This window comes from Leguminivora glycinivorella, chromosome 19 (genome assembly GCF_023078275.1).
Source record: "Leguminivora glycinivorella isolate SPB_JAAS2020 chromosome 19, LegGlyc_1.1, whole genome shotgun sequence".
Lineage (NCBI taxonomy): Eukaryota > Metazoa > Arthropoda > Insecta > Lepidoptera > Tortricidae > Leguminivora > Leguminivora glycinivorella.
In genome coordinates this window covers 8,321,418-8,346,223 of record NC_062989.1, presented here as the reverse complement: position 1 = coordinate 8,346,223, position 24,806 = coordinate 8,321,418, and the positions used below count along the sequence as shown (strand labels likewise).

Below are 24,806 nucleotides of genomic sequence, written 5' to 3'. Positions count from 1 at the left end.
TGTAACAATTCTACAATCATTGCAAGAATTTCTTTTAAAACAATAGTATATGTGTAAGGTACAGTCAGCCAAAAAAGTGGTTTAAGTCGAAAAGTGGTAAACCACTTTCTTGGCTGACCGTACAGCAAATAGATCAGTTACAATGGCCCCCCAGTCGAGAATTGTCCCGCTTTACCTTAATCGAAATAATCGCGAACAGATGTACCTACAAAGAAACCTACGGATCCAAATGAAAATCTTATTTTTTGTAAACGTTTCAATAAGAAAATACTTTTATTACGCGGGCGAAGCCGCGGGTAAAAGCTAGTAGTAATATAAGTCGACTTTCGTAAGACACTTATATACGTTATAACTGTTATAATTAAGAAAATATAGATACTAGAGAACCTTAATGACGAAATAAAACTTACTAAAATCTCAATTTTATAAAAAAAAACTTAGTAACAAAATAGGAATAATAAAAACAAATTTAAATTTTTCCTTAATTTTTGTACAAACTTTATGAGAACTGCTGACTATGGCGCGCATAGGGTTGTAAAAAAAACGGTTTTTTTCTGGCTTAAAAAAAAAACATGAAAAAAACAGTTTTTTTTTGGAGTATGTTTTTTTTCTAAAGTAGGTACGAAATTTCAAAATTTGCAAAGCAGTTAATACTTTTATACGGTTTTTTAGACTTAATGTAAAAAAAATCATATTTAGAAAAAAAAACAATGATGCTCGATTTTTTTTTATTGTTTTTTTTTTCATAATTCTGAAAAAAAAACTTTTTTTTTTTCTATTTTCAATCCTAGGCGCGTAATGTATCTATGGCGCAGCGACATAATCTCAAGACAAATCATGTACGGTCATGGACTTTGTTGATCCACTTCTAGCCCATTTTATACTGGACATGTCATAGCAAAACTATGACATGACAAAATTATTATGGCCTCTAAATGGCTCAGCAATTAAAGTCTGTGAGTGTACTTACTAGCCCTGTGGGCTTTACACCACAGTGAAATTGACGATTGATACTGACAATTCTGTAGGTACCTATTTCTGGGTTGATATTGTTGATAAGTACCATTTTATACTCAGCGTCAATATTTCGTTGTTAAACAGGCAATGAATAGCGAAGGGTGACTGTCGGGCGACAATTGTCACTATTGTGAAAGAGGCCATTGGGAGGAAAATGGGAGTAACGTTTGTATATGAACGCCGATTTCCGGGTGTTCGTTCCCTTAACACTTAAGCTGCTTACGTTGTACTGCATTTTCTTTATTTATTTTAGTACAGTTGAAACTCAAACAAGATGGCGGTAGTTTCAATGCCGTACGAACGTAAAAAATGGTTCTAAGAATTGGTATTATGAAATGTATCGAGCACCTATTTATAAATTATTGTTTCATTTCTCAGTGGCGTTTCGTAGAAAATGTTGGAGTAAAAATATAAATGTAGCTCAGATTGTATTAGTCTTAGTCTTAATAGTTTGTATTAGTTTTTATTAAACTCAAATTAAAACTTATCTAATAGGTTAGGTACTTATCTTACTTGTAAGTATTTAAAAAAAATCACATTATGCGATCCGGTATCGCATGTAGGACTGACATACTATTAAAGGCGCCATATTTGTCATTTATTTTTGACGCCATTTCCCAAAACTGAAAGTTACAAGCGGAACTCTCTTTCCAACTTGTCATGTATAGACATTGACTACCACTTGTAAATTGTAACTTGTAGCTTCGAGAAATGGGCCCCAGATCGGATAAAGCGAAAACGGTCTTAGTGCCCTTAGGTACTTGAATTGCTACTGGGTATAGGTGAAAAACTTAAGAAAGTCACCTCTTGTACATGTGTGAGTGACGTGTTCGAATAGAGAACACATATTTAAAATTAGTACCACAAACAAAACAAACGCCTATTCGAACACGCTTTGCTTAGTAGGTACCCTGATCATTTTTCGACTATTAGCAGTATTGGCACTATTGGCAGATCCTTAGTGGAGAAAGAAAACGTGCTCTTTTCAATCGGTTTCCTCTCTTACACAAGACAAGTTCACGACGCTTATTTTTGCACTAAATGTCTAAGTTTACATTGGTAGTGGACCTGTACCTGTACCTGTGGACAATTGGACATTAGAGTCAATAACGCACTTAGGGCACGCTGAATGCTGGCATATGAAGCAAGTCCGTAGAGGAGACAGGAGGGGGGCTGTTTATCCACAAACTAGACACGAGCCCCCTAAGTTCCCTTTAGTAGTCTCACCTGTGGACATTTGTGTCAATGACGCACTAAGGGCACGCTGAATGCTGGCATATGGAGCAGGTCCGTAGAGGAGACAGGAGTCGAGCTGTTTCCCCGCAAACTACAAATGAACCCCTAGATTCGCTTTAGTAGTCTCACCTGTGGACATTAGTGTCAATGACGCACTTAGGGCACGCTGAATGCTGGCATATGGAGTATTATGGAGCAAGTCCGTAGGGGAGACAGGAGGCGGGCTGTTTCCCCACAAACTAGACATGAGTCCCTAAGTTCCCTTTAGTAGTCTCACCTGTGGACATTAGTGTCAATGACGCACTTAGGGGACGCTGAATGCTGGCATATGGAGCAGGTCCGTAGGGGAGACAGTAGGCGAGCAGTTTCCCCACAAATTAGACATGAGTCCCTAAGTTCCCTTTAGTAGTCTCACCTGTGGACATTAGTGTCAATGACGCACTTAAGGCACGCTGAATGCTGGCATATGGAGCAGGTCCGTAGGGGAGACAGGGAGGCGGGCTGTTTCCCCACAAACTAGACATGAGCCCCTAAATTCCCTTTAGTAGTCTCACCTGTGGACTAATAGTGTCAATGACACACTTAGGGCACGCTGAATGCTGGCATATGGAGCAAGTCCGTAGGGGAGACAGGAAGGGGGCTGTTTCCCCACAAGCTAGACATGAGTCCCTAAGTTCCCTTTAGTAGTCTCACCTGTGGACATTAGTGTCAATGACACAGTTAGGGCACGCTGAATGCTGGCATATGGAGCAAGTCCGTAGGGGAGACAGGAGGCGGGCTGTTTCCCCACAAGCTAGACATGAGTCCCTAAGTTCCCTTTAGTATTCTCACCTGTGGACATTAGTGTCAATGACGCACTTGGGGCACGCTGAATGCTGGCATATCGAACAGGTCCGTAGAGGAGAAAGGAGGCGGGCTGTTTCCCCACAAACTAGGCATGTTCGAGGCGCTGGGCCTTGCGCTGATCGTCGCATTCCTGCCAACAAAGATTTGAAACCTTTTTATACATGTCAGCATGTCACGGGTCATAAAGCCTAATTATGTGCAGTTGCATACATAACTTTATTTACATCCCTATAACAAGGTTTTATAATATGCACAAATTCAGGTAAGAGGTCATATCAAATTAGTAATTGATTGCTATGTCACTTTTATAACGTCCGATATTTGAAACAATAGTACATTATGCTAGTGATGCATGTGATCTCATAATTTAGTGTTAAGTATGCTGCTGTGCCCTTACAGGATCTGTAATAATTTTTTGAAGTGTATACATTAGTAGGTAAAAATATCTTGTATACTGACATGTGCAACAATTTGAAATTGAAATCACAGGGGACGCCACTATTGCTAGTAATTTATGCGCCTGACTATTCAGGACGGAACGGAAGCCCTATGGCTTCCGTTCCGAAATAGCTACGGAGTTCCCGTAGGGCCCGCCGTCACCTGGCTTAAGTGGCACTTGAATGAAATACTGACATGATATTGTTACAATGCTACGTATAACTTCGATCCGAGGGGAGGCACATTTCCTGTTTTTAACCGTCACCTCAAATCTCTCAAGAAGGACGGTTCTCAAGTCGTCTGTATGTTTTTTTTTGTTTGTTCCTCGATATCTCCGTCGTTACTGGACCGATTTTGATTTTTTTTTTGTGATGATGGGATCCTGGAGAAATCGAGGGAACTCCTCGAATATGAAAGGCGATTTTTGTGTTTTTAAAGGAACAGCATGCATTTAGGTACGGAACAGTGACATTTGGTGCAGTGGAACTGCTGATGATGGCCAGAACGGAACTCTTCAAATCTGAACGGCACGCTTATAGTGACTTTGGTATTTTTATAAGAACAGCATACACTTATGTCCAGAACAGTGACATTTGGTGCAGTGGAACTGCTGATGATGGTCAGAACCGAACTCCTCAAATCTGAACGGCACGCTTATAGTGACTTTGGTATTCTTATAAGAGCAGCATGACATCCGATATCGGATCGGAATTTGAATTCCCAAAACGCTCACGAAACGAAACGCTCGTAGATACCTATCTATATCTGTCGCTCTTGCGCATTGGCGCGACAGAGCCAGACTACCTTTCGCGGCGTTTCGTTTTCGTTTCGCGTCGGAGAAATGCCATTCGGCTACGGCACCTGCCCACCACCTGCCTACGTAGCCGAACGGCACAAACGCTCACGAAACGAAACGCTCGTAGATACCTATCTCTATCGCTCTTGCATATTGGCGCGACAGAGCCAGACTACCTTTCCCGGCTTGGGCTCTGCAGTTAATCTGGTTATGGAATCTAGATATACATCCGCAATGCTGTGTCATACCTACTAAGGCTGATTTTAGTGTCACGCGGACCGTCCGCGCGGAGCGATCCGCACTACCAATTTGTATGAAGTTGATGTTGTCGTCCGTGCCACTCTAAAACGCTCTCTGAAGTTAACACATGTATAATTATGTACCTTTTGGCGTAGAAACTGTAGGTCCATGGGGTCCCAGCGCGAACAAGTTGTTCACAGAAATCGCGAAGCGTCTGGTTGAGGTAATTGGTGACCGAAGAGCTGGCGACTTCCTCGCACAAGGTATCGGCATTGCGATACAGCGAGGATGTCGCCAGTATTCTTGGTACGATACCTCAAGGGCCTATTTTAGACATTGGCTAGCTTCTAAGTTTAGTCTTAGTTTCTTATATAATTATGTAAATATGTTCATGTAAATAAATAATTTTCACACATATTAGTCCAGTGCGGTCAGTGCGGATCACTCCGCGCGGTCGATCCGCAAACCAGCCTTGTTATTTATACTTATGTATACTTACTTATTGTAGTATATGCATGCAAACCGAGCGCGGGCGCGGTGTCGCTCCCCGCGCACTTCTTTGTAAGTCAGTAATAAACGGACCGTCGACTGAACTGCTGTGTTTCCTTTACGCTCACAAATACCTCACTGGCGACGAATCTACCCGCGCGTGGAAAAAAAAAACCGTTAATCATGGCTTGTATCGGAAGTCTTACAGTTTTTGACCATAATTCCCAAGAGTGGAAGATATTCCATGGAAGACTGGAACAGTATATTATTTTAAACTCAGTCGAGGACGCCAAGAAGGCACCGTTATTACTCACTCATCTATCGGATAAGACTTACCGTCTGGCTACAGACCTCGTTCATCCGAAGAAAGTGGAGACAGTTACGTTTGACGCTTTAGTCGAAGTGCTTGATAAGCATTTCTCGCCGAAAAGGTGTACTTTCGCCGATAGGGAGAAGTTTTTCGAGGCGAGAAGGACCACAGGAGAAAGTGTCGAGGGATGGGCGGCGCGAGTTCGCGAATTAGCCGTGCACTGTGAGTTCGGTAGTGCACTGGACATGCTTCTAGTCAATCGTTTTGTGCTAGGCATGAACGTAGGCCGTGAACGAGATCGCTTATTCGAGCAGGACGCGACTTCACTTTCCTTCGCGAAGGCCTTGGAGGTGGCTCAGCAGGCGGCGAGTGCGCGCCATGCCCGGGCGACGGCCACGGAGTCGGCGGCGGCAGCACTCGTGAAGGAGGAGCCGGTATACCGGGTGAGCGGGGCGAAGCCCGCCACCGACCGCGGGCGAGAGGTTCGCAAGTGTACCGTGTGCGGCATGAAAAATCACGAGGCTGAACAGTGCAAGTATAAGGGTTACAAGTGTCAAAAGTGCGGTTTAGTTGGCCATTTAAAAAAAGTGTGTAAATCAAAGTTATCGAGAATTAATAATATAGTGCAGCAAGGTAGTGATCTTGCGGATGAGGCAGCTTGCTGCGAGGAGTGTCAGAACTATAGATTAAGGTACGTTTCTATAAAACCTATTGAAATTGACGTTAAGTTAGGTGATGATCTTGTTACCATGGAGCTCGATTCAGGGTCAGGTACCTGCGTCATATCAGACGCTTTGTATTATGATAAGTTTTCTAAATACGAATTATTGCCTTGTAATGTCCGTATGTGTTTTTATAATGGTCATAAAATCGCACCTTTAGGATATTTTAATATTGATGCCACTTTCAACAATAACACTAAGTGTATAAGCATTTTTGTGGTCAAAGATGGGGGTCCTGGTTTATTGGGTCGCGATTTTATGGCAGCATTTGATATATATTTCACTGCTAAGATAAATAAAATAAGCGAAGACATGGATATTAATAATTTGTTAGAACAATATCCTAAGCTATGGCGCGATGAGCTCGGTGCATTTAATAAGTTTAAAGTCACTTTAACATTAAATAACAAAGCTAGCCCAAAATTTTTTAAGCCGCGACCTATACCTTTTTCACTTAAAGGAAAAGTAGAAGCTGAATTAGACAGATTGGTAGGTTTAGGTATTTTAGTACCCGTCAACCATTCCCAATACGCCACTCCAATTGTACCAGTGCTCAAAGAAAACGGTAAATTACGAATTGCGGGGGATTTTTCGGTTACTTTGAATAAGGACTTAGTGATAGACAAGTATCCACTTCCGCGTATAGAGGAAGTATTTGCTAAGTTGGGCGGCGGCGAGCACTACAGTAAAATTGATTTAAAGAATGCATACAACCAGTTTGTGTTGAGCGATGCGTCCCAGGAACTCACCACAATAAATACGCCAAAGGGTTTATTTAAATATACACGTCTCGTATATGGCTTAGCCAATGCCCCGGCTATTTTTCAAAAAGCTATGGAGACGTTGTTGGCGGGGATAGATGGAGTGAGTTGCTGGCTGGACGACATATGTATTACGGGTCCCAATAAAACTGACCACCTTACCAGGTTACGCGAAGTATTGAGTAGACTAGACGAAGCCGGTCTCCGTCTACAGAAAGAAAAGTGTGAGTTCTTCAAAAATAGTGTTACTTATTTAGGATATACTATAAGTAAGGAAGGGCTTAAATCCAGCAAGCACAAGGTAAAAGCAATACTTAATGCACCGGAGCCTAAAAACATTACAGAGGTTAAACGTTTCTTAGGCATGGTTAATTATTACAGGAATTTTATTCCAAACGCATCAAGCGTATTGAACCCGTTGCATGAATTACTGCGGTCGGGAGCAGAGTGGGAGTGGGGCGAGCGGCAGTCTATTGCGTCCAAGGAAAGATGTTAACTATAAGGTTTAAACATAAGGAAATACTTGATTGGTATTTTATTAAAAATTGTTTTATTTCTTTGTCAATAGGTTTCAAGAATAGTGTGGGAGAAAATGTAGTATATGCATGCAAACCGAGCGCGGGCGCGGTGTCGCTCCCCGCGCACTTCTTTGTAAGTCAGTAATAAACGGACCGTCGACTGAACTGCTGTGTTTCCTTTACGCTCACAAATACCTCACTTATACTTGTTATTTATACTTACTTATACTTATGTTCCTTAATATTTATTTATGTATGTATTTTTAAATGTCATTATAGTTCTCAAAGCAATACCAAATGCAAACAATTTCAGTTAACAAAATGCTTCCTTAAAAAAATAGGTCTACAGATAAAAGTAGGTAAGTAACTAAGCTGCCTCGTAATAGGTATAAAGTGCAAGACATGACAAACTTAACTCGTTCAAACTTTACCGCTGGAGATTACAGTAAGTAGAGAAAAAAACTTGTTTCTTATATGAGAGTTTGATTGATATGATACGAATATACACCCTGTTTTTATTGAATTCCGTTAACTTTAAGGGAAGGTTCTTTAGATGAAATACAATTAATTTCTCTAAGAAACTAGCATCTTATCTCTTACGGTTATCGAGTTATTAAAAAAAAAGATAATTACTGAACACATGTGTGACAGGCTTTACCAGTTCCTAATGTTACCTATTTGTTTTGACATTTGCCGTCAATCACTTGACACTAACTTGAATGTTATTCTTAAGAGCGCTTTCAAAAAATCTGCTTGCTCGCATTTCGACGCCGGCGGCGCTGGCGTGCGCCTGTGTGCAGACGCACACTATAACGAGAAGCATAACGATTGTAGCCTGCGGTACAGACATAGCGTGCGATCCTCTTCGAACCAACCTTACGTGCGGCTAGAGCGAAAGGGATAGCATTCATGGTCGGTACCGCCACGCCACAGTATAAGGATAAATCAGTAGTTAATCTCCGGCAGCGGCGACGCGGTCGTTACTACTGCGCAAGGTCACGCAGGGTTGTACCTGTGCTACTGTCCTACTCGTAGTAACTGTGTATGGCGCTATGCTAGTACCAACGCTCTTTCTACCTTTTTATGTACGTGTTTGCTGACGAAATCGTATTTACATAAAATGTTTGAATAGATGTTTGCACAATATTTAAGTAGGTACCAAACTTTCGAGCTAGATAGATCGCAGCATCTACCTAAATGTCGTTACAGATAAATCCTTATTGATTTTAATGTGTCATTCTAGCTTTAAATCTCACTTTTACGCCATTTACGTAAGCAATAATGTACCTAACACTGCAAAAATATAACAACCACTTACTTTTCTGGGTGTCTAGGAATTCTAAAGAACATTCTGACATTTCCGCATTTTGAGAACTGTTCTCCATACACCCATAAACACTACAGTAACGAAAATATGTCTTCGGTGCTGACGTCATTTTTTCCCGAACTCAACACGTCAACACAGCGCGCGAACGCGGCCCCGACTGTCCAGCCCAATACTTACCAGTTTCGCATGTATTCGGTGCATATGGAGAGTAGTTTTCGACACACCGCGCGGAGTGAAGTTTGTTAGAAGAGTTATTACTGCTTTATACTGTGGCCACGCCGTCAGTAGCGTTGCGGACTAACCATTATTGATACTTGCGTAAAAATACCACCATATATATTACATATTTGCATACATGATTTCGTGCATCAATACTTGACCTTTTAGTTTAATTATTAAACTTATCACAGTTTTTAGGGTTCCGTAGTCAACTAGGAACCTTTATAGTTTCGCCATGTCTGTCTGTCCGTCCGTCCGTCCGCGGATAATCTCAGTAACCGTAAGCACTAGAAAGCTGAAATTTGGTACCAATATGTATGTATATCAATCACGCCAACAAAGTGCAAAAATAAAAAATGGAAAAAAATGTTTTATTAGGGAACTCCCCCTACATGTAAAGTGGGGGATGATATATTTTTTTCATTCCAACCCCAACGTGTGATATATTGTTGGATAGGTATTTAAAAATGAATAAGGGTTTACTAAAATCGTTTTATGATAATATTAATATTTTCGGAACTAATCGCTCCTAAAGGAAAAAACTTTTGAACCATATGTTTAAAAAAATCACAAAAGTAGAACTTTATAAAGACTTTCTAGGAAAATTGATTTGAACTTGATAGGTTCAGTAGTTTTTGAAAAAAATACGGGAAACTACGGAACCCTACACTGAGCGTGGCCCGACACGCTCTTGGCCGGTTTTTCTATTAAAACGTGTGTAGCCTTGGAAGAAATAAATTAAAAAACTTTTATAATATAATAAATTGTGTATATAATATTGTCTTCTGTCACCGCGATAGTTACTCATGAAATAAATTTATGGAATCAGATTATATCGCGTATAATGAATATAATCCGTTTTCTTAGTTTTATTTCATTTTGTATATGGTATGTTTTCTAGGTACATATGTATAATGGAACTAAGATCGGTTTTCTTTAATTTTAAGTAGTTTTTTTATATTTAAAATGTGTTATTGTGTTTTTAGGGTTTCGTAGTCTGTCCGTCCGTCCGTCCGTCCGTCCGCGGATAATCTCAGTGACCGTTAGCACTAGAGAGCTGAAATTTGGTACCACAATATGTATATCAGTCACGCCGACAAAGTGCAAAAATAAAAAGTGGAAAAAATGTTTTATTAGGGTACCCCCCCTACACGTGAAGTAGGGAGGGATTATTTTTTTCATTTTAACCCTAATGTGTGATATTGTTGGATAGGTATTTAAAAATGAATTACTGAAATCGTTTTTTGATAATATTAATATTTTCGGAAATAATCGCTCCTAAAGGAAAAAAATGTGTGTGTCCCCCCCTCCCCTCTAACTTTTTAACCATATATTTAAAAAATCACAAAAGTATAACTTTATAAACTTTCTAGGAAAACTGTTTTGAACTTGATAGGTTCTGTAGTTTTTGAGAAAAATACGGAAAACTACGGAACCCTACACTGAGCATGGCCCTACACGCTCTTGGCCGGTTTTTAAATATTATGTTGTTTTAATTGCATGGAGCACAGGAAGGTCCACATCTATGTATTAGTTTTTTGTAAGGAAATACAACTCTACGCTACGCCTACCTGCTTTAATTGACTGGTGACACACTGAGACAGTGGATGCGCCAGAGTATAAAAGAGTGATTACCATCTCTTGTTAAAGATCTTGTTGAGACGAATCAAACGAACCCAAACACGAAGTGGTTACAAGACCTGGTTGATGAGAACTCTTGACTACCATCTGTCTTCATCATCAGATCCTGGGTATCATCTCTTGTGAAAGATCTTGTTGAGACGAATCAAACGAGCCCAAATACGAAGTTGTTTCAAAACCTGGTTGATGAATTCTCTTGACTACCTTCCAGCTTCATCATCAGATCCTGGGTACCATCTCTTGTCAAAGATCTTGTTGAGACGAATCAAACGAGCCCAAACATAAAGGAGTTTCAAGACCTGGTTGTTGAATACTCTTGACTACCTTCCGGCTTCACCATCAGATCCTGGGTACCATCTCTTGTCAAAGATCTTGTTGAGACGAATCAAACGAGCCCAAACTCGAAGCGGTTTCAAGACCTGGTTGTTGAATTCTCTTGACTACCTTCCGGCTTCATCATCAGATCCTGGGTACCATCACCTCTTGTCAAAGATCTTGTTGAGACGAATCAAACGAGCCCAAACACGAAATGGTTTCAAGACCTGGTTGATGAGAACTCATGACTACCTTCCGGCTTCATCATCAGATCCTGGGTACCATCACCTCTTGTCAAAGATCTTGTTGAGGCGAATCAAACGAGTCCAAACACGAAATGGTTTCAAGACCTGGTTGATGAGAACTCATGACTACCATCTGACTTCATCATCAGATCCTGAGTACCATCTATTGTCAAAGATTTTGTTGAGACGAGTCAGTAACCTAAAATGATATTCAATAATAAATAATACTTACTAAAAATATTAGTCAAGTTAGTTAGTTACCAAAGTCGTCAACCCAAGGATCAAAGTTTTCGGTCGCAGTATACATGCAACAGTACAGCCAAACACGCACACAAGTGCGGTTTTGGACACGGCGGGTGCCGCACACAATGACAAAATAACTTCGCGATCGTCGAGCCGCGTGCGGAACGGACTAACATACGTCCTGCCTCTACAAGCTCTGCCGCGGTACTGACATCGCAAGCGCGCGTAACCGGTAATAAGGAGGCATTTTTAAAAAATCGTCAAAAATATTAAATTGCAATTAATAGAAAACTTTTGCATAAAATCTGTTTGAGTAAGCGTTGCAGATTATTTTTATATTAAAACTACTTCAAAAACACGTAAGTTTTCGAAGAAATTGACACTTATTCTGAGGTGATTTCTGAAACAAATTGGATTCATCATATCCTCATTTACTCTATTCTAAAGCCTTATAACAAAGAAGTAGTCTCAGAAGATTGTAGTACAGGATATACATAATACAAATTTACCACTTGAAGCATTCAAAACTATCCAAATTTTACAAATTAGACGGACTAAGTCAGCACTTTTCGAGGGTTTTCCTAAACATGCACCAGAAAAAAAATCATAATTAATTAAGTGAGTTAGTTTTTAAAAATCCAGTCTCACAACATGTAAGTTAAGAAGATGTCCTAATCGAATCCTGAACTTAATAAGTCTTTTAGATGACGGAAAGTGTAGCATTTTGCCGACTAAAACTATCAATTTTACATTATTACGACGTTTTCGTTGAATGCCCTCTTAAGAGTCTCTCACACTAATAAATTAATTTATTATGTATGAAAATGTTTTTTTTTTTTTGTGAATTAAACTAAAAGTGATATACATACAGGGTGGTTCCTGATAATGAACCTAGCTATGTGTAGAATTTAACGGAAAACAAAAAAATACGGTGTATTGTTCCATTTATTCGATCCGGTGTGTTTAAGTAATATAGATTTTCTCTTTTTTTATACTACGTCAGTGGCAAACAAGCATACGGCCCGCCGATGTAAAGCGGTCACCGTAACCTATGGACGCCTGCAACTCAAACAGTGTCACCTGCGCGTTGCCACCCCATTAGAAACTTGTACATTCCCTTTTGCTGTGTTAAGTACCTTTTGTGTGTTCTCTGCAAGCAATTTGCGTTTTTTTTCTTGTATAGACCCTACCAACCCTAGAAGCCAACTTAAAATATTCTGTAATACTTTTACAAATGTTGGTGGCTGTAATAGTGCCCTGGCTTTTCCATTGTCGGACGAAGCCCGAGCACTATTCAAGCTAGTTAATATAGGCCTTATTAATCGTAAGTAAATGTAACTATGTGGGTTATATGGAGCGACATAATCGCTAAGCGATAAAGCTCTTTAATAAAAATTAAAAAAAAAACGACGACGACGCGTAGCGTCTCCATATTCATACTAACGAGCGATTATTGGTCGGCTAGAGGCGACTAGGACCGATTCCGCGTCGATAGGTTTGAGGAAACCCTTACGGCTCAGCCACGACATTGGTCTAAGCGCGACAGCGGTGAGCGGCGGCCATACATTGGAGCGAGACACAGCGATGGGACTTTTCATTCGCACGTATGGCTGCCGCTCACCGCTGTCGCGCTTAGACCAATATCGTGGCTGGGCCGTTAAGCAACAGTACCTTCAAATTGTACAGTCAACAACACAGCTGTGAATACAGACAGACAAAGCGCCAAAAGTATGTATACACACCTTAGATAGTTATTTTTATAGATAATTTGAAGTTAAAACTCTCTGTAAGCAATACATCAAAACTGTACCTAGCGTAAACTTTACTTAGATAGTTCTACCACTTAGATTATGTAAGGGAGTCCCCTCTGCCAACAAACTGTCCTGCAGTTTGGCAGAAGATTTAATATTGTTAAAAAGGGTTTATTTTGAGAATAAACGATTTTTTTTTATTTAATGTACAGGCAATAAAGTTCTGTATACATATCTTTGGCACATTGTCTGTATTCACAGCTGTATTTGACTGTACGAAGGTGTGCTTCGTAGAATTACACAGAGATAAATGTAAGTACCTTCTAGTCGTGCGACCAGTCGTCCAACTCGTCGCGCTTCGACCTCGTCCACTTTTTCTGCCCGTCGAACGACTGCCGCTATTGCTTCGCGTTCTGTCGCTGTTAGTGGAGGCTCGCTTCGCGCTGCGCTCCACATCGTATGAAGCTTACATATGTATTAGTGCAAAAAGGGTTTCCTTCGTATTTTTCCGGAAACGTTCGTATTTGTCATGCTAGTTCACATCTCGTAGTGTACATCTCGTACAGAGATGGACTGAAATATGTAGAATAACACATTCGTACGTTGCCGTAACAATACGAAGGCAAATCTTTTCGCACTACATCTGTAAATACATTATATTACTTATATTGCACGACAGCAGCAGCTGCCTCCAGCTCGATTGGTTTCACTGGAAGATCCGATAAGTCTGAGACAGTATAAGTACCTTCTAGTCGTGCGACCAGTCGTCCAACTCGTCGCGCCTCGACTTCGTCCACTTTCTCTGCTCGTCGAACGACTGCCGCTATTGCTTCGCGTTCTGTCGCTGTTAGTGGAGGCTCGCTTCGCGCCGCGCTCCATCCCGTACGAAGTCTGGAACAAATATTCTATTAGGAGAGAATAAAAAATATTTTTAATGAGTAAATTAAGATATATATTTCATAGATTTTAATATATACTAAAAATAAACTTGGTGTTGTGTATTTTTTACATACATACATACAATCACGCCTGTTTCCCATATAGGGGTAGACAGAGCACATGAAACTGCAAAAGTTACAGTGCCACTCTTGGCAAATAAGGGGTTGAAAGAAAACGAAACTGTGACATTGCAGTGACAGGTTGCCAGCCTCTCGCCTACGCCACAATTTACCCCATATCCCACAGTCGCCTTCTACGACACCCACGGGAAGAAAGGGGGTGGTGAAATTCTTAACCCGTCACCACACGGACTTTATTGTGTATTTTTTACGCGTATTGTGTATTTTTTACGCGTTTTAATCAAGTACAAATGCCATGCGAGAATTACGACACAGATAACAATAGATATTAATTGATAGATCAGAACCAAAACTTCGGAATTTCTAGTTGGTTTGATAAGCAATAGAAAACGGCATAAAAGTTTGTTTTAGTTTCCAGTGAATAATTTTAAGATGTCAGCATAGTTTATCTCGATTTAATTATCTACTTTTAGGTACGTCCCTCTGTACTTCCCATTAGCTTTTGCCCGTGGCTCCGCTCGCGTTAAATTAGAGAATTGCGGAATGCTCCATGCAACCTCCCGCCCCTTTACAGGCAAGTGGGGGATAAAACATAACACCTGAATCTCTACCGACAACTGGATACAGGCTTTATCAGTTACTACAACTGCCTGCCTGCTTTACAAATAATAAATATAATAATAATAATAAAAGAGACAAAAAGTAACCTAATGTCACTCTCCATCCCTTCAACTATTTCCACTTAAAAAATCAAGTCAATTCGTCGCTCCGTTTTGCCTTGAAAGACAAACAAACAGACACACACACTTTCCTATTTATAATTATTACCACCAACTCCTAATAAACAGCTTACTAAATGGCACAAACTAAGACAACAACTTAGAATGTAGGTTTCCTCCCTAGTGTTTCTTGCGTCAACTTTCGCACAAACTGTTTGTGCTTTCTGCACGCTCCATGCGCAATCTTGTTTGCACAAATTCAACTATGCATCAGGGTGTATTACCTCTAGTAAACAGTAAGTACCTGTGGACTAACATGCCTCCCGTCTTCGCACCAAATATTGTACATATAAACGTATAAACCTTCCTCATCCTCAACTATCAGGTTCTAAATACTTTGCGTAGTTTTAAAGATCTAAGCATACATACGGACAGACAGACATACATCAAGAAGCGAATAGTTTTGTACTATGTAGTGATAATGACATACTGAGTGTGCTTTTCAACCCCATTGAACCCCAGCGAGTTAGTGATAGAGGCGTACCTATCTCAATCCGTCAGATAAGACTGCAATTACGTCGGTAAGCGATATCGATAAAATATCGGTGCAATGTTGGCTTGGTAACTGCCGGTGAATTTTAGGGCTCATTTAGGTACGGTTATCTATTTTTCACCACACCAACACGAAAAAAATCAAATCTATCAATTTATTCAATATTTATGATTCAAAATCATCATTTATAGGTAAACTCTACCAGCCAGCTCAAGATATCAAGTTAAAAGTATGAAATTACTTTGCACCCTTGTGAATAAAATGCGATTCTGCTATCTGTTTTCGAATAGCAAAGTAAGCCTTTATTAGTTGGTGTGGTGAAAAATTATTTGCTTAGTGCCCGCTGTGCCAATCCTAGAAACATATATATTTTGAATGCAGTGTTGCCAAGCTAACAGCTTAGCTCATATTCATATACCTACCGTCCACATTTCAAGATGTCTCTTTTTCATTTAACTACGAATGTCCTCATTTGGGACAAGGAAAGACGAAAATAGTATCAATGTCAGGCACAGAATATATAATACGGGCCAGAGTAATCAGAGTAATCTACGAGTATGTAGTAAGTAGCTAAGTACAGGGTGGCCCAAAAATACGTTGACAAACGTTTGTATAATTATTTTTCTGTCGTTACACCAAATAAATCGAATCGTCTTCAAAATATCCTCCTTTGGCTTTGAAGTACAAACGCAAATATTAGAACAAAAAAATAATGATATGCCGCTGCACCTCTAGTATGACTTTCGTCTAACTTTTTGCACGTCTAGCTTGTAAAATATCCTAATTTTTGTAATCAATAAACGGGCTAGGGTTTAAAACTATAATTTATAGTTTTAAGTAGGCTGAAACGTATCGAGCTTATTAATCTGGAAAAAATGTCTTTACACAATTGGTCTAGGTAAACCTATTATTGGTTTATTGCAAACCTTGCGAAATGGACATACTGAATTCTGTTGAAATATCCATGGTGAATGTAGAAATATACAATTTACCTATATGGGCCCACAAAATATTTTCGGTAACTTCGATATTTTGGTTTATTTCAACATTTCCCTATTCTTTGTCAACGTAATTTTGGGCCACCCGTATCACTCAACGCATCCGTAACGCATGTTCATACGACGACTATTGGTCAACAAAAGCTGATCCGGGATCGATAGATTTGGGGAGACCCTAACTTACGCTATAAAGTAACGGGAGTGGATGAGTCAATGTGTCAATTTAGATATACAGTCTGTATTTTTGATATTACCGCACATTGAAAGGGTTATTAGTATAAGGTTATAAGTACGCTACGGAACGTACTTATTTTCATATGAGTTAATTAAAAATACTATTTTTTCAAAAAAAATAATTAAGCACGCGGTAATATCCAAAATACATACATACAATCACGACAGTATCCCATAAAGGGGTAGGCAGAGCACATGAAACTACTAAAGTCTCAGTGCCACTCTTGACATGCCCATTGAGTGGTTGAATGAAAACTAAAATTGTGACATTGCAGTGACATGTTGCCAGCCTCTCGCCTACGCTACGCCACAATTTAACCCAAGTCCCAAAGTCGACTTCTACGACACATCCAAAATACTGTAGAAAGAGTTATGTAATAGCTCGTAGATCACGTGACAATTTGAATGGAAATTAAATATAAATGAAACATTCAATTTCTACACAAATTCAGATATAAACTCCCTTTTATACCCGTGAAACGTAGCAATTAGTTTAGTAAAAGCAAACCACGTAAATATTATTTGTAAATGCAATCGTGTTTCACCTCAATGAATTTCATTAAAATATGTTTGGTGCACGGCAAAGCTATTACATTAATTGATTTTACTTGTATATAAATATGAAAACATATTCTAGTGCTGTAGGTCTTAATTATACTATGTTTTGTAATTGTATACTAAATTTTCTTTGGCTTTTCTATCGTGTGGCGTCTGCAAAGCATTTTTGAGAACAGGGCACAACCGTTTTTATAACAAAATATGCTACGTACACGTAATAGATGATCGACCTTATAGTATCTTTAGGTATTTCAATAAATTAATGTAAACAAAATATACCCTCAAAAGGCTCCTTGTGCCAGTTGAGGGTAAGTGACGACCAAATAAGAATGTTAAACACACAGGTCGCTCAGTGATTCAATTGGATTTTGTATTTTTTATTATTATCATAAATGGGCTTACTCTTGGCCACAGACTAACCAAAGGCAAAGACGTGGCCTACGATGGAGTGAGCTCGCCCAGAAGATGCCTGTTCACTCATGATTTGGTTGGTTAACCAATAAATGTTGTAACTACACGAAATTGTACAAATTATTTGTTTACATTCTTTGAAATCTTTTTCAGACCGAGACAAACTACAACGTTTATACAAAAATCAAATATATTGCAATGACTACTTAGTCACTTTTTCCTATTCCAATCGAATATAAGCCTTAACTTTGACTCCTAAGATTGAGTCTTGGAGAATGGTTGTTTGTAACTCTGGTTACGATTCCTTACTCCGTGTCTCATCAGGGTTAAATTATAAGAATTCCCCGGAGATACTTCAAGGATCTTGACGGGAATTGATTAACCGGCTAATGGCTGTGACCTCACAGATATTCGGCCTTCTGCACGGGAAGCATGGTCGCGCGATAGACGATAAAATATCAGGCCGTCCCTATCGCACTTACAAATAGTGCGATAGGCACTGCCTGCTATTTTATCGTCTATCGCGCGACCATGCTTCCCGTGCTGGTCACGCATATTAAGCTGTGATGATTTTTCAGTATGTGGGTATAATGTCATTAAATGGTTTTAAGAAAAATGAAGTTTGAAATTCATTTCAAAATTGATGACTAGCAAGAAGAAGCAACATCATAAACCTACATAGGTACCTATAAGTAGAGTAAGTGAACTAGTCAAAAGAGACGATTGTCACAAAAATGGTAGAGAATGCCATGTAACATTAAGTCCGCCTTTTGTAACTGTATATTTTTACTGTGCAATAAAGTTTAAATATAAAAAGAATGTACAAGTAATGGATGCAATGTGGATGCCAATAAGTAATTTGTAAAATAAATAATTTAAGTGAGTGCAACTTCAAATATATACAAATTAAATGTAATATATAAAAACCAGTCGTGCATCAATGTAATACATATCGGTACATGTACATCATACAATTCATCAATCATACATAAGTATTTACTATATATTTACGATATACAGAGTGTAACAAAAATGGTAGTGATCCGTTTAAGGGCGTACTCAGTATCGTATTCTTATCAGGAAAAAGTAGAAGAAAATTTTTTTTTCGCTAACAAAATTTTCACTTTTGTATGAGCCGGGCCGCGCGAATCGGTCGAATCTCCATACAAAGATAAAAAAATGTTTTGCGAAAAAAAATTTTTATCCTACTTTTTCCTAATGAGAATACGATACTGAATACGCCCTTAAACGGATCACCACCATTTTTGTTACACCCTGTATGAAAGAAACTTATCGCGGTACTCCATGTTAGTGGAAAAACATGTTTACTTTTCATTAATGTGGCTTGTGGGAGGGATATTACTGTTATAATTATACATTTAATATAAAACTATGTAGCTCTTGCGTAATAAATATTAACAACATCAATACATTGTTTCAAGCGATACGTATTTTTCGTAAAAAACTGTAACAGCACTTTATGTCATAGTCATAAAAGTTAAATTGGAACAACGAATATTTTTCTACAAACTTGTCACTTTGACAGAAAGTGCCCAATTGCCCATGTCGAATACTAGTTCAGCGTCGAGTACTAGTAGTACTTTTACCTTATCGTATCATAACAATATCAATTTCAAAATCAGAATATCGCCCCAGTATTAGCAAAGAGGATCGAGTATTATAGAGAGTTACTGTCGAAGTAAAATGTGTAATCACAGTGCATAGACTGCCATCTCTTGGCACAGGCTTAAAACTTTTGAACCTCAGTTTTGACAATTTGGCTTAGTTTGATATGTTTTAAAATGTAGCGCCATCTAGCTGAGCGTACCCCAAAGGTGTAATGCCATCTAGGCCACCGTACCTTTTTCTGTATGGTACTGAGGTACGTTTTTTTCTTAGACTTTATTTTATATGTCTATACGGAGTTATATATCGTCACTACTTTAAAAAAAACTTGTATCTTCGTCTGTCAATGAAAAGAAAATTGTAGTAAGTATGTATGGAATGCATATAGACTTACTGCGTTTTAACTTTGAGGAGCAGCGTGAGATACGAGATTTTTTAAAAGTAGTGACGATATGTCTTTCGTATTAGTAAAGTTAGAAAGTTTGAACACGTGGCGACGGCGGCCTCCACGAGTAGTTTATTTGATCCCAAATATCCCAATTTTATAAAAATTTATTTCATAGAAAAATATCTAAAATTAAAACAATCACAATTCTCTTAAATAATGCTTAAAAACTATTAATATAGGTACAAACATGGTTTAGAAAGACATAAATAACAAAAAAAGTCTTGTATGCAAAAAATTTAAGCAGGTCAACATAATATTATTTTACGCCAATACCTAAACTAAGTAACTTAATACTTGTATCTTAGGCATTTCGTGTTAGTAGGTCAGTATAATGTAGTTAGGTGCTTATTGAGCAAAACAATAAAGGTTATAAAAATTGTAAGTAAGTAGGTTTACATTAACTTAAATAAGTGATAATAAAACGTTTCTCCTTAGACATAGTATAAATAACAGGGTAGGGTTTTAGCAGGTGCCGTCATAATCTATGGTATTTAAATATTATGTTGACTTGCTTAAATTTTTTGCATACAAGACTTTTTTGTTATTTATGTCTTTCTAAACCATGTTTGTACCTATATTAATAGTTTTTAAGCATTATTTAAGAGAATTGTGATTGTTTTAATTTTAGATATTTTTCTATGAAATAAATTTTTATAAAATTGGGATATTTGGGATCAAATAAACTACTCGTGGAGGCCGCCGTCGCCACGTGTTCAAACTTTCTAACTTTACTAATACGAAAGACATATCGTCACTACTTTTAAAAAATCTCGTATCTCACGCTGCTCCTCAAAGTTAAAACGCAGTAAGTCTATATGCATTCCATACATACTTACTACAATTTTCTTTTCATTGACAGACGAAGATACAAGTTTTTTTTAAAGTAGTGACGATATATAACTCCGTATAGACATATAAAGTCTAAGAAAAAAACGTACCTCAGTACCATACAGAAAAAGGTACGGTGGCCTAGATGGCATTACACCTTTGGGGTACGCTCAGCTAGATGGCGCTACATTTTAAAACATATCAAACTAAGCCAAATTGTCAAAACTGAGGTTCAAAAGTTTTAAGCCTGTGCCAAGAGATGGCAGTCTATGCACTGTGATTACACATTTTACTTCGACAGTAACTCTCTATAATACTCGATCCTCTTTGCTAATACTGGGGCGATATTCTGATTTTGAAATTGATATTGTTATGATACGATAAGGTAAAAGTACTACTAGTACTCGACGCTGAACTAGTATTCGACATGGGCAATTTTTGGCACTTTCTGTCAAAGTGACAAGTTTGTAGAAAAATATTCGTTGTTCCAATTTAACTTTTATGACTATGACATAAAGTGCTGTTACAGTTTTTTACGAAAAATACAAATCGTAAGATATTTACATTTTTAACTTTCTCAAAACGTGTGGACTGAGTGAGCACTTACAAAAATTTATTATAAAAAAACCTGACACATTAGTGGTTCGTTTTGTATTTTACAAATTCCCATTTCACTTTTACTAAACTATACACATATAATAGCGGTCTAAATCTTATGTTTTTCATCAAAATTCGGCTTTTCAAAAGTGTGAGGATTGAGTGAGCATAAGAAACTATTTGTAAAAAATTAAATACGTCACTAGGTGATCTAATATTTATAGAGGTAGGTTGGCCTATTTTTAGGGTTCCGTAGTCAACTAGGAACCCTTATAGTTTCGCCATGTCTGTCTGTCCGTCCGTCCGTCCGTCCGTCCGTCCGTCCGCGGATAATCTCAGTAACCGTTAGCACTAGAAAGCTGAAATTTGGTACCAATATGTATATCAATCACGCCAACAAAGTGCAAAAATAAAAAATGGAAAAAATGTTTTATTAGGGTACCCCCCCTACATGTAAAGTGGGGGCTGATATTTTTTTTCATTTTAACCCCAACGTGTGATATATTGTTGGATAGGTATTTAAAAATGAATAAGGGTTTACTAAGATCGTTTTTTGATAATATTAATATTTTCGGAAATAATCGCTCCTAAAGGAAAAAAAAGTGCGTCCCCCCCCTCTAACTTTTGAACCATATGTTTAAAAAATATGAAAAAAATCACAAATGTAGAACTTTATAAAGACTTTCTAGGAAAATTGTTTTGAACTTGATAGGTTCAGTAGTTTTTGAGAAAAATACGGAAAACTACGGAACCCTACACTGAGCGTGGCCCGACACGCTCAGTGTCGGTTTTTTACTAAATGTTAGTATATAAATATTATATGTTAAATGAATATATTCACTGTTTTATTTATTTATTTTATTTAATCTTTATTGCACAAAAGAAAATCTTGCAGTACAAAAGGTGTTTTCGTTGGTAGTTTGTGAGAACTGAGTGAGCACATGTTAATGGCTGTATCTTTTGATTTATCTTTTTACAAATTCAGAGATTCGTTTTACAATTGTTTTGGAACTTTTACTAAATGATCAGCATATTTTTTTTTATTTTCGAAAGGTGCTCACTCAATCCACACACACACGTCCAAGAGTGCTTAAATGGTCGTCGTTGTTTATTATTATTTAATTCGCTCATATTTAAATGATTCAAAGCAACCAGTCCACAACTTCACAAGACAGTTTGAGAAACCTTCGTATTTCAGATTGTCATTTGCGGTTACAGTGGTTTAGGAGCAGTTCGGTAATCAGACCTACACATGTGTGTACAAATTCTGTCAATGTCACTGTCAGAAACCGTTCTGACAGTGACAATGACAGCTACAAATTCGTCCACTTGTTGTTACCGTTATGTGTGCATACGTCGACTAATAAAGTGTCGTTAAAAATCGTTCTGACAGTGACATTGACAGCCACAGATTCGTACACATTTTGTTACCGTAACAAGTGCACACGCCGACTACATTTTGTTATTGTATCAATACGGTCGCATTGTTTGCACGACGCTACCACGCGTTATGTCACATTTGACAGTTAGTTACTGATTTGAAGATTTTGCGACCGAAATGGTTGTATTGGTAGCCCTACCGCTACCGGCCGTTATCCAACCCCGCGATCCCTAGCCACGGGGATACCGCTTCAGCGGAGCCGGGTTTCGGGGCCGCAGTGAAGGCGACCGCCAGCTCGGGCTAGCGTGGTGTTTAGAATAGGTACATTGCGCTAAAGAGAAGAATCATTAGGGAATGCGTAGTTCGGTCTAGTACAGTGGAGGGAATCGTGTCTTTTATTTAACTATTTATAAACGTCAATAAGTTTTTTGCAAAAAAAATATTTTCGGCACAAGCTTTTATAGCCGACTGTACCTTTCCTTGAACAGTCATCTACTGCTCTCCGAGACGTTTCTAAAAACCCCTTACTCGATGGGGATACGACGTTTCATAACAGAGTTCCTATGATCACCTGCCTGCTCCATCATCAGATCAGCTCCATGATACCATAATATTTCATTGTCACGTGACGTGATTTACTTTCAGCTCAATTGGAAACCGGGAAGTGGGTCAAATTCAGCTTCTACGTTTTGACCCAAACTTATGTTAGTTACAAGGCAAGTAGAATAAAAACTTGTAAAAATTAAAACGTTCTACGATACATGTGCGAATCCTATGTTTCGAACTTGTATCGTATATTAGGTACATTTTGAACCTACGTCTATGTACAGGCGAACAAATCGTAGGTACAGTCAACCAATTGGAGCCAAGCAAATGACAAGCAGTAAGAGATTTCTTACAATCTGATTTATAACGTCACTGTGACATAGTACAACAGTAGCCTAGGGTTCCAATTGGTTGACTGTACTTCTGAAACGTCAACAACCACGTTCCTACAAGTGTAAAGATGATAGTTATGACGTCACAAAGATCTGTATCCTCCTTTCGGCGACCATGACCCCATTGTAAGTTATAAATAGCCCGGCTTAATGGATTCGTTTGAAGCCTTAATGAAGGAGCTTTATGATGACTGATAACGAGGATTTATACGGGACGTGTATGGCGCTGAATAGGAAAAAGATTGATGCTTTTGAGATGTGGTGCTGGAGACGGATGCTCAGGATCCCAGGGACTGCTTTTAGAACCAACGAGTCAATACTGCGAGAACTGAATTATCACGAAGCGGCTCTCAACTATTTGTCAGGAGAGAATACTCAGGTTCTTCGGGCATATCATGCGTTCTAAACAGCACACTCTCGAAAGGAACATTATGCTCGGCAAAGTCGAAGGCCGACGCTCCAGGGGTGGAATACCACTAACGTGGGCTGAGACCGTGAAGAAAGCTTGTGGTTCCATGCAGATGGCACTCCATATGGCCCTAGACCGCGTCAAGTGGAGAGAAATCACTGTTGGTCACGATCCTCAGCCATGAGGGAACGACTGAGAAGAGAAATAGTCTAAGAAAAAAACGTACCCCAGTACCATACAGAAAAAGGTACGGTGGCCTAGATGGTATTACACCTTTGGGGTACGCTCAGCTATATGGCGCTAATATTAATATTTGACATTTTAAAACATATCGAGCGGGCCAAATTGTCAAAACTGCATGTGGTTCAAAAATTTTAAGCCTGTGTCAAGGGAGACTATGCACTGTGATTACACATTTTACTTCGACAGTAACTCTCTATACCTAATACTCGATCCTCTTTGGTTTATAGATACTATAAGGTCAGATGTCGGTCTCTTTACGCCACTAGTGTTTTTTTTTTTTTTTATATATTACGTCGGTGGCAAACAATTATACGGCCCGCCTGATGTAAAGCGGTCACCGTAACCTATGGACGCCTGCAACTCAAACAGTGTCACATGCGCGTTGCCACCCCATTAGAAACCTGTACATTCCCAAACGCCAAACCTTGCGATTAGTTGTCAAAGCGGACCCCAGGCTCCCATGAGCCGTGGCGTATGGTATAACGCAAGGAGGATGGTGATGAACCCGGAGAGCGTACGGTGGCGTCATAACTATTATTATTATTAAATCATTATTATTTCATTTATTTATCTCTTTTCTTAAGCTAGGTTTTTTACAATATTAGTATAAAAGTAAAATAAATAAACACTTACAACTACTTTTTTATGGAGATTCCGTAATTTTTGAATTGAAATAAATGTCATATTATGACGATGTATAAAAATGTCCACTTACATAAATTCGGGCGTA

The 24,806-nt window shown here is 38.7% G+C and overlaps 1 protein-coding gene across 2 annotated transcripts in view; it reads right to left on the bottom strand.

The window, feature by feature from the left end:
- The window catches only part of LOC125236570 (synaptotagmin-4), a 104,383-nt gene that overhangs the window by 70,446 nt on the left and 9,131 nt on the right, over nt 1-24,806 (bottom strand). For both annotated transcript variants that reach the window (XM_048143419.1, XM_048143420.1), the window contains exons 2-3: nt 13,860-14,005; nt 3,085-3,229 (exon numbers count right to left, since the gene is read on the bottom strand). In XM_048143419.1, the coding sequence (XP_047999376.1) occupies nt 3,085-3,229; nt 13,860-14,005 (291 nt within the window). The remainder of the gene's footprint in view (nt 1-3,084; nt 3,230-13,859; nt 14,006-24,806) is intronic.